The sequence below is a fragment of the Mesoplodon mirus genome, assembly GCF_964341445.2.
Source record: "Mesoplodon mirus genome assembly, chromosome: 18".
Taxonomy (NCBI): Eukaryota; Metazoa; Chordata; class Mammalia; order Artiodactyla; family Ziphiidae; genus Mesoplodon; species Mesoplodon mirus.
In genome coordinates this window covers 49549090-49566014 of record NC_138994.1, presented here as the reverse complement: position 1 = coordinate 49566014, position 16925 = coordinate 49549090, and the positions used below count along the sequence as shown (strand labels likewise).

Here is a 16925-nt window from a genome sequence, read left to right as displayed (position 1 = left end):
AGGAGCCTGCTCCCCGCCCCCCAACCCAAGCCAAATCCTCCATCATCCAGTAGCCAGCACTGGAACAGTGCCCAAGACATAGGCTTCTCCCACTGGCTGAGAAACATTCTCACTTTTCAGCTTTCTCGAGGAGACCGGAACCTCTTGGCTAGGGAAAGCTCTTAAAGACGAAGCTGCCCACATCCCCCGGAGGATGTGGGGGACTTTACAGGTGAGTTAGTGTGGTCAAGGTTGGCCGGCAGCCTTCCTGGTGGACCAGCCCTGTGCTCCAGCCAGAGCTGGGGCTCCTGCAGACGGAGTTTCAGGTGACAGAGCCATTTCCCTGCCTTCACCTCCCCAGAAGCGCCCAGAGGGTGGGCCCGAAAGAACCATGCAGGGGGCAGAATGCCTTGTCTGGCTTGGCTCCCCCTTCCCCCCCGACCTGTGGACTCTAACAGACCTTGCTTTGACCGAGCACCCACCTCTACCCTCGGCTGAGCCCCCTTCCCCCCACCATGTGTGTGGTCAGCCTCTGGACAGACCTGTGGTGGGCCAGCTTCTCCAGAGAGAGGAGGCCAACTTGTTTTGGCCTTTTTAATAAGATAAAATATTAGCAGTGCCTGGGAGGGCTGGCCAGCATGGGAGATGGGGGCTGATCGGCCGCCCTGGCCCCTGCGGAATGACAGGCACGTGATGTTTATGGCCCCCCACCCCACCCCGGCACCCTCCCCTGGGCCCGGGATACATTCCTGCCAGAGGTGGCCCTCAAGGACCCAGCTGCTCCAGAGCAGGCCTCAGCCATCTCTGGGCCTAACCCAGGGCCCTCAACAGCAGCCTGGCCCCAGACCTACAGCCTTGGCTCGAACTCCCGGGAACAGGGACTTTCTCACCCCTGCCTCCTCCCTCTCTGGGCAGCTCGGGCAGTGAGAATGAGGCTGCCTCCCTGGCCCCTGGCAGGGTCAGAATCACCCTCGCTCTGGGCCCCTGGCAGAGGCAGGCAGGTGGACACCGTGCCCCAGCCTGCTCCTCCACTCACCGCCCCCCACCCCAACCCTGCCATTCTGTCTTCCATTCCCGGGTTAAGGCAGACCCAGAGCCGTGAACTCAGAAACAGAGAGCCGCCTGGGAGGCTGTGCTGAGAATGCCTGCGTAAGATTAGGCCCGGTTCAGAGAAGTCAGAGGCCAAGGCCCAGAGGAGGGCACAGCAGGCCTGGCTGTGCAGGGCTGGTGGCAAGTGAAGAGAGCGAAGCCGTGTGGCTCTGAGCAGTGCTCCCGCTGGCGGCCCAGTGAGCCCAGGGCCCCAACCCCTGCAGCGCAAGACCCTGCGGACACTCACTGCAGCCTGGAAGCAGGGGCGGGCAGGGAGGCGGGCTGGAGGCGAGCAGGGTGGGGAGGGTCTGGGGCCTCTCACTCACCATCCACGTGCTTCCGGGACAGGTACTTGAAGGCCTCATCGAGCAGGATGACAGGCAGAGATATCTGGAGCACCACCACCCACTGGTGCCCGCTCAGTGGGGTCACTTGGAAGATGAGCTGGGGTGGGGTAGTTTTGGTTAAAGGAAGGAGTGCCCAGAGCCCCCCACATCCACTGCTTCATACACCCAGGCTACAGTGGACTCTTCACGAGCACGTCTGAGATGCCTCTCAAGGTCCCACCTCCAGATCCGTGTCCCCCATTTCCTCTGCCTGAGGTGCTCTCCCCGGCCCTCACCCAGAGGACCAAATCCTGTTCTGTTGGGAAGTGGGAGGGATTCTGCACTGGGAAAGGGCATCGGCTTTCCTCCTGCCCCAGCCTGGGAAGGTTCCCCACCTCTTCTGTTCCCCAAGTCTGGGGGGAGGGTCCCAAAGTGGGGGACACATCTGGAGGACAGTGGCTGGCCAGGGTCCCAACACAGGCTGCAGTCACGGAGCACCATCAGACCTCCCCCCATCACAGCCCCCAGGCAGTTTCCATCACGAACAGGCCCAGAAAGGCCTAGCATCAGAGGAGAATTAGGACCCTGTGACCCCAGGAGCCCGAGAAGGTGAGCAGGGCTGGGTGGAGACTCACGGGCAGGGGCGGCACAAGCAGGATGAGGAAGTGCAGGGCCATGGACATGGCCACAGCCGCCAGCAGCCAGGGGTTCAGCCAGGGCGGCATCCGCAGCAGTGACTGGTTCTCCGAGACGCTGCCAAGGGCACAGGGTGCTCACCTCAGGCCAGGATGCGGGCAGGCCCCGCCGTGGTCACCCACCCGCCCCCCATGTGAGATGCAGCAGGTGGTCTGGGCCTCAGCATTGCCCTTTAAGGATGGCAGAGCTTCTGGGAGGCCGGTGCCGCCGGGAGGTGGATGTCGCTGCTGCCCTCTCAGCCCCCAGGGGCCTATGCTGGGGCTTGGACGCCCTTTCTCTGCCCCTCAGACCCAATCCTGGCCCCTCTATTTCCTCAGACCTCCATCAGGAGGTCCACCAATTTTGGCCCCCATTGGTTCTCAGAACCCTCTTCTGGACCCTTCTGACCCTCAGACCCCCATCCTGGACCCCCTAAACCTCAGACCGCACTCCTGGACACCTCTGACCCCAATTCTGGGCCCCACTGACCCTCAGCCCCCATCCCTCAACCCCCTCTCCAGGCCCCTCTGCCCAGCCCACCTGGTAAGGGCGTTGCACATCTCAATGGTCACCAGCACAGACAAGGCCATGGTCGTGGGGAAGCGTGACTCAAAGACCTCGCATTCAATGCCGGCAAAGAGCAGGTTGTCCTCTGAGCACTTCAGGAAGTTCCTCTGAGGGCCCCCAGGTGGGGTGGCGTGGTGGCGGGGAGAACAGCGGTCAGGGGCGGGGCCAGGGCGTGGGAAGAGGGAAGCCTCACTCCGCCCTCACCCTCGGCTCACATCTGAGGACTCAATACAGCCAGCACTGCCGCGGGGAGGGTCCAGGGAGGGGGGCTCGCTCTCCCAGGATGGGGACAGAGGGGCTGCACTGGGCCAGGGAGAAGGGCACACCGTTCTGGGGTGGGGGGGGGACGGAGGGGGAGCAGCTGGCATTAGGCTGCGGATGGACGGCAGGGGGCCCTGGAATCAGGGGGTGGGGGCCTGAGTATCCGAGGTACAGGAGTTCGGACGGTGATGAACTGAGGCCACCGAGTAACATGAGTAAACGCATATGAAAACTGATCAGTAAAATTATACGAACAGAATTCACCTTTGGTGGGTAGAAGAGGAAGGTTCCTGGGGCCCTAGTCATGATTATTAAATAAGATTCCATTCACAGCTCCCTCCACTTCTGCCGCTGAAATCGAGCTCTACCAGACCTGCCCTTTGCTTATGATGTGGCCTAAGTCATGGCCAGATGCAGGCTTGTTGCATGGCTTCTTCATAATTAACAGGGAGCTCTCGGGGCTCAATAAGGGAAGTGGCCCTCGCCCCTGCAGCCCCAGGGGAGTCTTCTTCCTGCCCATAAACCTGGCTCACAGAATCTGCTGTAATAACATGCTGAACTGAGGACACTCATGAGAACTTCCATCTTGTTCTCTTCCGCACCACGGGGATAAGCATGAACGTTCATAACCATTAAACAGCTCTGTTCTCCAACAATACAAATCTGGCCTCTGGAATCTCATCTGAACACAGTGATCCTTTAAGCTAAAAGTTCAGAAATGGGGGGGGGGGGGACATGTGCTGTGAAAATAACCCTCAACGAGAAATCTGTAAAGTGACCAGCTGTCTGACCTCCTGTCCAGGAAATCCATCCCTCATTTCCCCCAGGGCAAAAATGCGGGTAAGGCGACTCTGTCAGCCAGAAGGGGCTGCTGGCACTTTCCTCTCTCGTGCAGGATGCAAAATTATAAAAGACTATGGCTTGGCTAGATTTCTTATTTTAACAAAGAGATGGAGAGTCTTATTTAAACGAACACTGGGAATTTCTCCAAAAACCAAGCTCCAGTATTTGGGACAAGAGCACGTTTTTATTTGGCACTGATCACAGGGCAGAGAAAATGTCCTAAACGTTGAACCCACCCACTGACCAAGAGGACCAAATGCTCTTGCGAGTTGTGTCACCACCGTGAGTCCCCACCTCCAGACCTTAATGGTAAGGACCTTGCACATGCATGTACCCACAAACACAGTGCATACACCTCCCGCTCGGGCACGTGTGTGCTTGCATCCCTATGCCCGTGCACGGGAAGAAAATACAAACAGGATCACATGGAGGTGTTTCAAAAGACAAACGCCCTGCCCGGTTCAGACCTCCTGGGTTTCAGCCGTGAGCACCTGCCATGCACGCATTGTGCCCAGGTCGTGGGTCACAGTGTGGCCTCCTACATTGTTTATTAGAAGGTGCTCAGGGCTGGAACTTCTGCCTCACAGATTCACGGTGAGCAGCCCCCGAGGGGTGGGGAGGCTGTTTCTTTGGGGGAAGCCACTGTTCTGCCTACTCCTTCCCTCTGCCTCCCTGGCTATTTCCTATTCACCTTCACCTGCAAGGCCCCCTCTGGGTTTCATTAACACTTACATAGCTCTTACTATGTGCCAGGTGTTGGTCTAAGCACTTTGTAAGTATTGCATCATCTTAGCCCTATGAGGCAGGGTCTATTATCCATTTTATATGGATGAGGAAACCAACAGAGAGGTTAAGCAGCCTGTCCAAAATCACACAGCTAGTGTGTGATGGAACCAGGGTGGGAACCTGTGCAGCCGGGATCCAGGATCCACTGTGTTGCTTTTACTCAGTGTTCCTCCAGGAATCAAAGGGGGCTCTGGGCACTTCTCCTGAAATTCCAGCACCTGGAGCTGAAAGTTCTATCTTAGGTCTAACTCTTGACCATCTCTGAGTTCCACAGCCACCTGCCTTTTCTCTGCTGAAGCACTTCTCACTGTGAAATGTGACTGCCCATTTCCATGGCTCTCTCCCCCACCAGACTGGATGCTCTTTGCAGAGCCTTTGCCGGCTCGGTCACTGCCATTGCCCTAACAATTTGTGCCTGGCACAGAGTCAGTGCCTAATAGCTGTTTCTTGACCAAGTGGATAAATGAGAAATGGAATGACCTGAGGACAGTTGGGAAGGTGGCACCAAGGGGACTGGGGACTGACTGGTAGTGGGCATGGGATGTGTGTCTAGCATGACCCCAGGGGTCTGGCTTGGGTGACCAGGCAGGCAGTGGAACCGAAATGGGCATGGAGGAAAGGGATTGTTTGGGGGAAGGTGACAGATTTTGACTTTGGACTTGGTGAGGGCACAAGGGCTGTGGGGCATCCCAGAGGAGGTATCCAGCTGGCTCTATGGGATTGGGCTCAGAAGAAAGGTCGATATGGGGGGGAAGTCTCTGGAGATCTGGGATCCACATCACAAAGGACGTAACAGAGACAGGGTAGGAAGGAGGTAGCAGTGGGATGGCTGGCACACCCCCACTCTCCAGCTGCTGCCCCCACGGGAGCTACAGGAGCAGGTACCTGAGGCTGGCCTGAGCCATCTGCCAAGGGCTGCGGGCCACCAGCCTTTGGGACAAGGGTCTGGGCCCATGCTTTTCACTGCTGCCAGGAGGGAGAGCCCCATGTGCTTGAGGGCTGGTGAATGGAGGAAAGCATCCCCGGGCTGCCTCTACCTAGGTGTGAACCCCTGAAAGAGCCCTCACGCTGCTCTCAGGGTGGGGAAGACTGTACTCCCCTGACATTCCCAAGAGTGGCCAGGAAGTCAGGGTCCCTCTCTTGAGCTCTTCTACCTACAGGAAAGTAGCAAAGTCAGGCACAGTCAGAGGAAGGAAATTCCACATCCCTGCCGCTCTCCCCTTTAAAAGAGAAACCCACAACTGGCTTTGCCGGAATTGCCGCGAAGGTTCTTTCAAGCAAAGGAGATGCACTGGCTGCTCAGACAGAAGGACAGACTGACAGACAGCAGCTGAGGTGGGGCTCCCTGCCTGCTTCCAGAGCTTTGCTGAGCTAAGCCCGGCCCGTGGTGTGCACCTGCCAGCCAGGTGACTTCCAGAGGTTAGTGGGTCCCTTCCCCGAGAAACACGCTGGTTATGAAAGTGGGGAGCCTGGCAGATTCCTTCCCTCCACTGTCGATTGCTCCAGTTTGACCCTCTGCCTGAAGTTCAACCATTTAGGGGCTCCTACCTCTGAGCCCTCAATTGTTTGGGCAGTTTCCCCGTAAAGGTAAGACACTTCTGGGCAGTTAAGCCCCTTGGTCCCCCTGTAACTAAATGATTGGGGGAGGAAGTAGCCTCCTCTCTGGCTCGGGGGCTGTGCTGCCGTCTCTAGGCTTCCTGTGGCTTCTGAGCTTGCCTCTTGAGGTGGTGGATGTCTATATGTGGGGAGTGGAGGGGGTGGGGAGGGACAGCCACTGGCACCCGTGGGGTTCTGTACTCCTTTCCCCTGGGACTCCGACAACAACTTGGGCTGTGAGTTCTGCCTCCCAGATGCCCCCAACAGGCTCCGTGGCCATCCCTTGCTCACCAGCTGGTAGAAGGTGACCTGAGGTCCCTCGGCATCATACAGGAACCACCAGGTGGCAGCAGCCACTGTGGCCAGGCCAACGTACACTGTGGGGAGGGCGGGAGAAAACTGGCTATAGTGGACACCTCTGGCTTTCTGGCATCCGTTTCCCCTTCCTAATAATTCGCTGGATCTCTGTCAGGGAACCACTCTCTCTCTTTCTGAGCCATGTGGTTTGCACACTACTGCGGGAGTAATAGGACAAAAGGCTCTTTCTTCTGCTTTATTTGAGGTTGTAACGGGGCAAGTATGAGGGCTGGAGCTGCAGCAGCCATCCTGCCACCCCAAGGAGCACCTGCATGAGAAGGGAGCTGAGGCAGAGCCAACATGTGCCGATGATACTGTCTGAGCGCTGGGTCCAGCTATGCCTGAGGCATGATCCAATCTCTTCAGTTACATGAGCTCACACGGGTTCTCTTGGCATAAGCCAGGCTGGGTCATACTGGTCTGTAGTTTGCAAGTGTAACAGATACAAGGGTCTTAGGAAGCTCCAGGAACCGCAATGAAGACTGGGGCCCCACTCACCACCAATAGCCAGATATCGGAAGAAGAGCCAGCCACTGATGAGGGCCTCCCGAGGGTTCCGGGGCCGCTTCTCCATAATATCCAGGTCTGGTGGGTTGAAGCCCAGGGCCGTGGCAGGTAGGCCATCCGTCACCAGGTTCACCCAGAGAAGCTGCACAGGGATCAGGGCTTCGGGCAGGCCCAGAATTGCTGTGACGAAGATGCTGGAACCAGAGTCATGGGCTCTAGCCCCCAGCAAATGGAGGGTACAGCTCCTACTCTTACCCCAGGCCTGGGAGCTCCCGCACTGTCTCCACAGCAGCCCCGCCTCACACTGGGCCACCCCTGCGCCCCCAGTCCCAGCTCTGGCGCCTGGACAGACCTGCCCTTTAGGCCTCTCCTCTTGAGGACACAAGTCTTCTTTAGGGGGCACACACACACACACACACACACACGTGGACAGTGCATGCCTGAAACATACACACATTTGTTCACAGATGTGTACAACAACCTAGCACAGGTTACACAATCCCACAAACACAAGCAAACACCTACATGCTTGCCCCGACGTGCAGACATGCAGAATTCTTACACAGCCAGGCAAACGTGTTCACTGTTCTCCACAGGCATCACTCGCACATGAACCTAAATGTGTACACAATTACACACTAGCACAAATCCTCATGCGAAAAGACGAACAAGAACTCACATGCACACATGTACACACACCTCTCACTCAGGCACACACCCTATGTGCACACACACACACACATGCACGAACACATTACTGCCCAAAGGTGAGGCAAGTTCTCCCATCTTGCAGGACTCTGAAAGTGGGAAGAAGGTCACGGCTGGAGGGATGACAGGGGACTTTTCAGGCACCACCTCAGGGGCTGAGGTGCATCAGGGCCTCTGGAGAATGATGAGGCATCCCCATCCCTCCCCACCCTGAGGTGGGACTCTGGAAGGCCCCAGCCTTCCAGGGCAGGGCACGGGTCCCTCCATCCCTGCAGCCCCATCCCAGGAACAGGCATTTCCCCAGTCTTAGGGATGCAGAGCTGGTCCAGAGGGCTGGGAGGAGGGAACACAGGGCCTCACCAGACGACCTCGCCAACGTTGGAGGAGATGAGATAGCGGATGAATTGCTTCATGTTGCTGTAGATGGCCCGGCCCTCCTCCACTGCAGCCACGATGGAGGCAAAGTTGTCATCTGACAGTACCATGTCTGCCGCTGACTTGGCCACGGCTGTGCCGGAGCCCATGGCGATGCCGATCTCCGCTTTCTTCAGGGCTGGGGCATCATTCACCCCATCTCCAGTCTGAGGGCCAGGTTAGGTGGGTTCATGCCTGAGAAACTTCCCCTTCTACCTCCCTGACTCCCTGACTCCCCTCAACTCAGTCTATCACCAAGTTTAGGGGATGTCCCCGAAGAAGCAGACAGCTGGACAGAACAAATGGTGAGGTCATGAGCCTAGAAACTGATCTGGATGAGGCTAAGGGGAAGGCAAGGAGTGCACATAAGGGCAAAATTGAGGAGAAGATCAAGTCAAAGATCAGAGAGGATGGTGAGGTGGGGACAGGGATGAGGGTGAGTCAACGCTGAGAGCAGGGTGAAATTCAGGTGGGATGTGGGGTAGAAGATGAAATTGAGATTGAGGCCAAAGTTAAGCTCAAATCAGGAATGAGGTGAAGGTCATGGCCCAGGTCAAGGGTTGGTTAGGTGTTGTAGTCAAGGTGAAGGCTGGAGCCAAGGTGAAGAGCAGGGTCAAGAATAGACTCGTGGGCTTCCCTGGTGGTGCAGTGGTTGAGAGTCCACCTGCCAATGCAGGGGACACGGGTTCGTGCCCTGGTCTGGGAAGATCCCACATGCCGCGGAGCAACTGGGCCCGTGAGCCATGACTGCTGAGCCTGTGCGTCTGGAGCCTGTGCTCCGCAACAAGAGAGGCTGCGACAGTGAGAGGCCTGCGCACCGCGATGAAGAGTGGCCCCCGCTTGCCGCAACTAGAGAAAGCCCTTGCACAGAAACGAAGACCCAACACAGCCAAAAATAAATAAATAAATAAATAAATTTATAAAAAAAAAAAAAAAAAAGAATGGACTCGTGTTCAAGATAAAAAAATTAGATTAAGGTAGAGGTCAAGTCAAGGCTATGGTACATATCAGGAATGATATCATGCTAGAAGTTGGAGTTGAAGTCAAGGTCAAGACTGAAGGACAGATAAAAGTTGAGGTCAACATAAAGTACTGGATTGGGGGTGTGGGATCAATGTCAGGGATCAGATCAGGGTCCAGGTCAAGATTGGAACCCATATCAGGGTTGAGCTCAGATTAAAGAATCAGTTTAAGATGGTCAAGGTCAAGGTCAGGGACCAAGTCAGTGTGAAGATCAAAATAAGGTCAAGAACAAGTTTACAGTTGTAGTCAAGTCAAGGTTGGTGCCCAGCTCATTATCCAGGTCTAGGTTGAGCCACAGGTCAGGATTAAGGTCAAGGTAAAGGACTGGGTTAGGCTGGAAGTCAAGATTATAAACTGAGGCCAAGTCAGGGTTGAGGTTGAGGTTAAGAATCAGATCAGTGTTGATGAAGAGGTCAACAATCAAGAAGGAGACAGAACAAAAACTGGGTCCAAACCAAACATCCATCCAGAGGTGAATGGATAGAGACTGTGGATGGGACTTCCCTGGTGGTGCAGTGGATAAGACTCTGCACTCCCAATGCAGGGGGCCTGGGTTCGATCCCTCGTCAGGGAACTGGATCCCACATGCAGGCCGCAACTAAGGAACCCTGGAGCCACAACTAAGGAGAAGCCTGTGAGCTGCAACTAAGGAGCCCGCCTGCCGCAACTAAGACCTGGCGCAACCAACCAAACAAGCAAATAAATAAATAAATAAATCTTTAAAAGAGGCTCTGGTATATTCACACAATGGAATGCCACTGAACAATAAAAAAGCAATCATGTAACTGCAACAACATGGGTAAACCTCAAAGGAAAGAAGCCAGACACAAAAAAGCATGATGTATGCTGTATGATCCCACTCATATGAAAATCCAGGAGAGGCAAAACTAATCTGTGATGCAAAAAAATGGGAAGGAGCATAAGGGAACTTCATGGGTTGATGGTAAAGTTCCCTATCGCGTGTGGGGGAAAAATGTACTGATGTCTGCAACTTACTTTGAAACACATTTAAGAAAAGATGGATGAAGGATGGGTAGATGGATAGGCACGTGATAAAGCAAATGGAACTATGTTATTTATAGAATCTAGATAGTGGATATTTATAGGCATTCACTAGAAAAATCATTTTGATTTCTCTTCGTGTTTGAAATTTTTTGTAATAAAATGTTGGGAAAAATAAGAATGAAGCAGAAGCAGAGGTTGCCCGGGTTGCTCCTCCCAAGGCCTATGGCAAGTGTTTCACCCCCACCTGCGCCACCTCCCCCAGGCTCCCGTCTCGTGGCCTCACCATGGCGGTGATCTCGTTGAAGGACTGCAGGTTCTCCACGATGCGGGACTTGTGGGCGGGCTCCACCCGGGCAAAGCAGCGGGCCGTGCGGCAGGCGTGGCGCTGCTGCTCGGGGCTGAGGTCATCAAATTCTCGGCCCGTGTAGGCCTTGCCCGCCACGTCCTCCGTGTCCTTGAAGATGCCAAGCCGGCGGCAGATGGCCACAGCCGTGCCTTTGTTGTCCCCCGTGATCATGACCACACGGATGCCCGCCTGGTGGCAGCGTGAGATGCAGGCAGCCACCTCGGGCCTCGGAGGGTCCAGCATGCCCACGCAGCCCACGAAAGTCAGGTCCGTCTGCAGGGAGGGGGCAGGTGCGAGTGGGGCCTGGGCCCATCCTCAGCCTGCCACCTGCCCAGCGCCGCAGGCGGACACATGGCTCCCAGCCCTGGGGCCCAGCACCCACCTCGTACTGCACAAACTTGCTGCAGTCGTCTAGTTGCATGTCCTCCTTCCTCGGGGGCGTATCCCGGGTGGCCAGTGCCAGGCAGCGCAGTGTGTCCGAGCCTGAGCCCCAGTCCCGGATCTTGGCTAGGATCTGCTCCCTGGAGGTGGTGTTCAGGGATACCGTGCGGCTCCCCACGCGGACTGAGCTGCAGCGCTCGATCACACTCTCAGGTGCCCCCTGCCGCGTGGGGTAGGGGAGGAGACAAGTCCGTCAGTCAGGACCCCTTCCCTCCCTCCTGCCTAATAGAGGAAATAGAGGCCCAGATACAGGGAAAGGTCACCCAAGGGGACACACAGCAAGGCACAGACCAGAATCCATTCTTTGGAAGCTCGAGAGGGAACCAATTAGGCCCCACTGTGAGAAAGCCCAGAGGGAAGGGGGCTCACACAGGGTGTGACACCGTGTGAAGCCCATGCGGAGGCACCCTCCCCTCACCAACTTGCAGCTGAGAAGGCCTGCTGCAGCATTTTGGGGGATGGGGTGGGAATGGCAGCCCTCCTGCAGGCCCTGCCTCCCTGCCAGCCTGCTGTACCGGGACCCCAGTTCTGTGGGGTGCTCGGCAGCGGGACCAGGAACAGAGCCCTGCTGAGGGTGTGTGGGGTGTGGCTCTGGGAAGGTGGTCTGGTGGGTGCCGGGCTACTCAGCGGCCTTGGGGTCTCAACCCGGATCTCGCCCGAGGCCTGGGAAGGACCTCTGAATCCTCCATCAGTGCCTCGTCCCCCTCCTCAAAGGGCATTCCAAATGCTAGGTTTTTTCAGCAGCCCAAGCTCCCAGTACAGAAGTTTGTCATTTCCAAAGAGGTTAAAACCCCCCACTGCGCGTGAAAACATGAACGCGGGTCTGGATGGGAACATGGGACTCGGTTTCCAAAATACAAAGCACCAAAGTTGCATACCAACCACCTCAACACTCCCCATCAGAAGCAAAAGGGGTTTCCAAGGCCTTCCAGCCTGACCTGCTTTTCAGATGGGGAGCCCGAGGCCCACATGGGGGTATGGTGACCACAAGGTCATGTGGCGAGGCAGTGCCTCTCAGCCCAGAGCTGGGACCACAAGGAGGGGCAGGCCTCAGCGTCTGGCTCTGGCTTTATCTGCCCCACACGTGGATCCCACTCCCAGTTCCCCATGGCAGGCTGACCACCCTTGTTCTGGAGTCGTGGCTTTGACAGAGGGCCTCACACCTCCCCCAGTCTCCCACCGCTGCAGGCTCTGGCTCTTCAGAGGCCCCAGGCTGGTCAGGCAGGCCCACCTTCACAAACATCTTGCTGCCCTGGGCCGCCAGGCCAGGGCGGGTGGGCGTGCAGTACACCGACATGGACTTCCGGTCTCGGGAGAACTCCAGGGTGAACTCCTTCTGCAACAGCTGCTTGATGACCTGCAGGGCCCAGGTGGGTCAGGGTGTGAGGGGCAGAGCCAGCAACTCTGGCTGCTTCCTCGCCAGCTGCTCAGCCCCGGGAAGAGCCTCTTGCTCCCTGCACGATGTTGTCTACCTTCTTCTGACCCTGGCATTCAAGGCCTCTCTCCCCATCTCCAGCCCCAGAAATGCCCCAGAGTTGCCATTTCCTGACCACGCTGTGTAATTCCCGACTCTGAGTCCTTGCCCACACTCAGCTTTTCTTCTCTTTTCCCCCAGACCAGTCTCACTAGGGGTCTGAGGGCCCTCCTCCTCCCAGAAGCCTCCCAGGACTTCATTCCCTTCCTTCCCTTCTCCAGATGCCCCAGAAGCCCCAGCCACGCGGCCTGTGGCCGAACCCTCAAGCTGCTCACCGCGTTGCAGGCCCCAGCTCGCTCCACCCGGGACAGGGCCTGCAGGTCCGTGTCAAAAACATTCATCTTCTCGACGAGGCAAGTCAGGGCCGTCTCCGTGGCCTCTCCCACCTTCTCATACATGCCCTTCGCCTAGTGGGGCCCAGGTACAGGGAGTGAGGGGCAGGGCGGCCCCCAGCCTCACCTCCCACACGCTCCCTGCCCCCTGGAGCTCCCTTGGCCAGAATCACCTGTAACCTCCTTTGCACCAGGCCTGTGGGCCCTTCCCAGCCCAGCTGGCCTGGGAAGCATCTGGCACTGATGCGCACCTTCCCTTCCGACCCTCCCTCCTCCCCTGACATCAACGGCCATGCGCCTTTCCTGTCCTCCGAATCACTCTGCTCACGCTTCTCAGCTTCCTTCACCAGGTTCCTCTTTCTAAACCTGCTGTCTGGGCCCTGCTCCTTCTGTACCCCCCACTCTCCCTGAGGCCTCATATGCCCCTGGCCTCTCCCATCCTTCACGGGCTCATGACGGCCAGGGCCCACCCAGCCCAATGCAACCTCTCTCCTGAGCTCCAAGCCCACACGTACAGCTGCTGCCTGTTGGACTTTGTTCCCTGGGGACCCTCAGGCTACCTCTCCCCCTCCCTATTTTGCCACTCCCATGACAGTCCCAGCCGGGACAGCAACTAGAAGCTACCCTGACCTCCTCCCTCTTTCACCTAACCAGTCACCAAGTCCCAGGATCTGGGCTCCAAACTCTCTCTCCAATGAGAGCTACCCATGCCTCCCCCCATCTCCCTGAAGCCCCAGCCAGGACTCAGCTGGCACCTCTCTGGCCTGGATGACCACAAGGGGCTCCTCGGCTCGGGTCTTGCCCAGTCTGCTCTGTCCTCCACACAGAAGCCTGGGTGACCTTCTGTGAATGCAGATCTGACCATATCACTCTCCTGCTCCAAACCCTTTGGTGTCTGTCTACTGCCCTCAGCTGGGCATCAGACTGACTTGGCCAAGCGCCCCCGCCCCAACAGGCAGGAGCGGCCTCCCACATGCTCCAGCCACAGGGAAGAGCATTCAATGCCCGTTTCTGGGCTGTGCCTTCTGCTTTAAACACTTCTTAGTCTTGTCCCCCAAACCTCTTCCCCCAGGCACCCCTGGCCCTTCTGCCCTTTACATTACAGTCCCCCACAGCCCAAGAGCCCCGAGCAGGGTTCCAGAGCCAGCCTGAGGAAGAAGGAGGGGTGGCAGTGTGGAGTGGACAAGGATGGCAGTGCTCCTGGGGTGTGGCACTCCAAAGGGGCAGGGACCTCCAATCCTGCGAGCTCTGATACTCTGGGAGAAAGGTCTGCTCTGAGCGCCTGGATACTAGGGGGGTCACGAAGGGGAGCAGGGGCCCACCTCGTTGTAGTCCAGCGCTGAGTCATTGCACAGGGCGCAGATGGTCGCCAGCTCCGCCAGCGCGTCAAACTGCCCGCAGCACACAGGCCACCCCCCCAGCCGCCTGTGGAGCCAGAGCTGTCAGTACGGTGCCCTTGTCCCAGCCCCTGGGCAATGCCCAGCCTCTTGGCCCCCAAGAGGCCTCGCCAATGACAGCTCTCAGAGCTGTCCTACATAGCTCCGCCCACCAGGAAACCCCGCCCACCTGAGCCCCCTCGCCGAGCACTCACACTTCGCCCTCCGGGGCATACGTGGTGCCCGAGATGGTGAACTCGTGCAAACTGCAGGTACCCGCTTCGGCCTCGGCTACCACGAACATCTGGGGAGCGCAGGGGCGTGCTCAGGCAGGCCCTCCTCCCTGGGCAGCCAGTCTGACTCAAGGCTGACCCCAGGGTGGTGTCCTGTGGGTCTCCAGAGGAGGTACCGGCCTTCCCTCCCCCAGGGTCTTGGAGGTGAAGTGTAAGAGTACTGCGTCCAGGCTGAGGCCGGGCCTCTCTGCCCTGCCCAGGTGTGTCCAGTTCGGGCTTGTCCTTTGCTCTAGACCCATGAGAGATTTATGGCAGATTCTTCAATGTTCTGGGGCAGCTGCCAGCTTGACAGAGCCCTGAGCTGGGACAGGAAGCCTGGGTCCTTGCCCATCTCACTATGTGACCCCTGGCGGAGCACCTAAGCCTCAGTTTCCCCACTGGTAATGGGGAGAAAGTGGGATCAGAGTGCAGCTGCCCCTCCTTGCCCTTCAAGGGAATGAGTTCCTGACCTCCAAGGGAGGAAACCTACATAGCATCCTGAGGCACAGACCCCTGTCCCCAGAGAGTGAGCTCCTGCCCGCAGGGCCCACCCCTACCTGTGCCCCTGAGGGACAGGGGGCTCACCTCTCCCAGGGCAGCCCATGTCCTCATCTGTCAGCCAGCTCTGCCAGGGAGATAATGCTTGCTTCCTGGAAACTGCCTCACTGCACATTCCCAAGCCAATGGCCAGCCCAGCACCCAGCAGGTGCTCAATAAACATCCCTTCCATTGCACTTTCCTCCCTGCCCCTGGGGACAGCCCTCCAGCCAGCAGAGCCCCTGAGAAGTCAAGTTTCTTAGCCCATCATCCAGTATGTAAGGCCCCTACGACTTCCCTATACTGTGTTTTTCAAACCTTTATTTCAGAATCCCTAGTAGGACTGTTCAAATGAAGCCCTACTAGGGATTCTAGCAGGTCAGGGGCTGCAGGGCAGTGAAGCGTGCTGGTGCCCCCAACCCCATGGCAGCCCCTGATGGGCTTCTGTGGGGGACTAAGGTCTCAGATATAGAGCCTGGGTTTCCCAGGCCCAGTGGGCAGATTATGGGAGCAGGGGTGGGAGAGGAGTGACTGGGGGACCTAGGGAGTGGGAAATCCGAAAGCTTCACCGTCACGCCACCCACTCCTCTACCCCAGGGGCCTGCTGGAGTCTCAGCCAGACTCCCTGAAGCACGTGGGCAGCAGCCCAGGATCTGGGATCAAGTGCCAGGGAATGAATAATTCCTGCCTGGGCCCTTCCCAGGTCACTGGAGCTGGCGTATCTGGTGATAGGCGTTGACCACAGAGAGTCACTGTGGTGAAGGATAGAACCTGGGTCCAGTCCCTGGTCCAGAAGATCCCACATGCCAAAGAGCAACTAAGCCTGTGTGCCACAACTACTGAGCCTGCGCTCTAGAGCCTGCAAGCCACAATTACTGAGCCCTCGTGCCACAACTAATGAGCCCACGCGCCTAGAGCCCGTGCTCTGCAATAAGAGAAGCCACCGCAATGAGAAGCCCATGCACCACAGCGAAGAGTGGCCCCTGCTCGCCACAACTAGAGAAAGCCTGCACGCAGCAACGAAGATCCAACGCAGCCAAAAATAAATAAATAAGTAAATTTCTGAAAAAAAAAAAAAAGAAAAAGAAGAAAAAAACGAACCTGGGTCCAGGCCCAGCTTGGATCAGATACCCAGGCTGTACTTGACCCTCCCCTGTATCCTTTATGGTTACCTGGCAGGGCTTGCACACCCAAACTTCAGAGGGGGAAACTGAGGTTCACAGATGGGCAGTGGCCTGCCAGGACCCTAAAGAGCGACACATGGGTCCTAATGATGCATGTCCAGCCAGGCTTTGCTGCTCTGCCCCATGAGAACCTGGATCTGCTCCCCACCATGGGGCAGCACACAGGTTCTCTCCTCCACCTCTGGCCAAAAAGGAGTCAGGGAGTGGCCCAGAGAGGGAGCCTAGCCTGCCAAACATCACACAGCAATACCCAAGCTGGCTGCAGCCACTCACCCGGCAGACCGACATCTGATTGGTGGTGAGTGTGCCCGTCTTATCAGAGCAGATGACCGAGGTGCAGCCCAGGGTCTCCACGGAGGGCAGACTCCGCACGATGGCGTTCTTGCGGGCCATGCGCCGTGTGCCCAGTGCCAAGCATGTAGTGATGACAGCCGGGAGGCCCTCAGGGATGGCGGCCACCGCCAGGGCCACGGCAATCTTGAAGTAGTAGACAGCACCTCGGAGCCAAGAGCCGCCGTGGGCCGGATCAGCAAAGTGACCAATGTTAATGACCCACACGGCCATGCAGATCACAGAGATGGCGCGAGACAGCTGCTGCCCAAACTCATCCAGCTTCTGCTGCAGGGGCGTCCGCTCTGGTGCCATGGCCGCCATCTGACTCCGGATCTTACCCAGCTCCGTGTGCAAGCCCGTGGCCACTGCCACACCCATCGCCTTGCCCGATGCGATGTTGGTGCCCTGGCCGAGGGAGGGATAAGGAAAGGGCTGGTTAGCACCCCAACCGGGGCCCAGAACCCCTGATCCCTTCAGGCTGGGGTTAGGGCTCT

At 57.5% G+C, this 16925-nt stretch overlaps 1 protein-coding gene across 3 annotated transcripts in view; it reads right to left on the bottom strand.

The window, feature by feature from the left end:
* The window catches only part of ATP2A3 (ATPase sarcoplasmic/endoplasmic reticulum Ca2+ transporting 3), a 33837-nt gene that overhangs the window by 2761 nt on the left and 14151 nt on the right, over positions 1 to 16925 (bottom strand). For all 3 annotated transcript variants that reach the window (XM_082603356.1, XM_082603357.1, XM_082603355.1), the window contains exons 8-20: positions 16372 to 16836; positions 14321 to 14409; positions 14052 to 14154; positions 12673 to 12804; positions 12155 to 12280; positions 10865 to 11083; positions 10420 to 10755; positions 8055 to 8275; positions 6978 to 7180; positions 6414 to 6499; positions 2610 to 2743; positions 2030 to 2147; positions 1395 to 1512 (exon numbers count right to left, since the gene is read on the bottom strand). In XM_082603356.1, the coding sequence (XP_082459482.1) occupies positions 1395 to 1512; positions 2030 to 2147; positions 2610 to 2743; positions 6414 to 6499; positions 6978 to 7180; positions 8055 to 8275; positions 10420 to 10755; positions 10865 to 11083; positions 12155 to 12280; positions 12673 to 12804; positions 14052 to 14154; positions 14321 to 14409; positions 16372 to 16836 (2350 nt within the window). The remainder of the gene's footprint in view (positions 1 to 1394; positions 1513 to 2029; positions 2148 to 2609; positions 2744 to 6413; positions 6500 to 6977; positions 7181 to 8054; positions 8276 to 10419; positions 10756 to 10864; positions 11084 to 12154; positions 12281 to 12672; positions 12805 to 14051; positions 14155 to 14320; positions 14410 to 16371; positions 16837 to 16925) is intronic.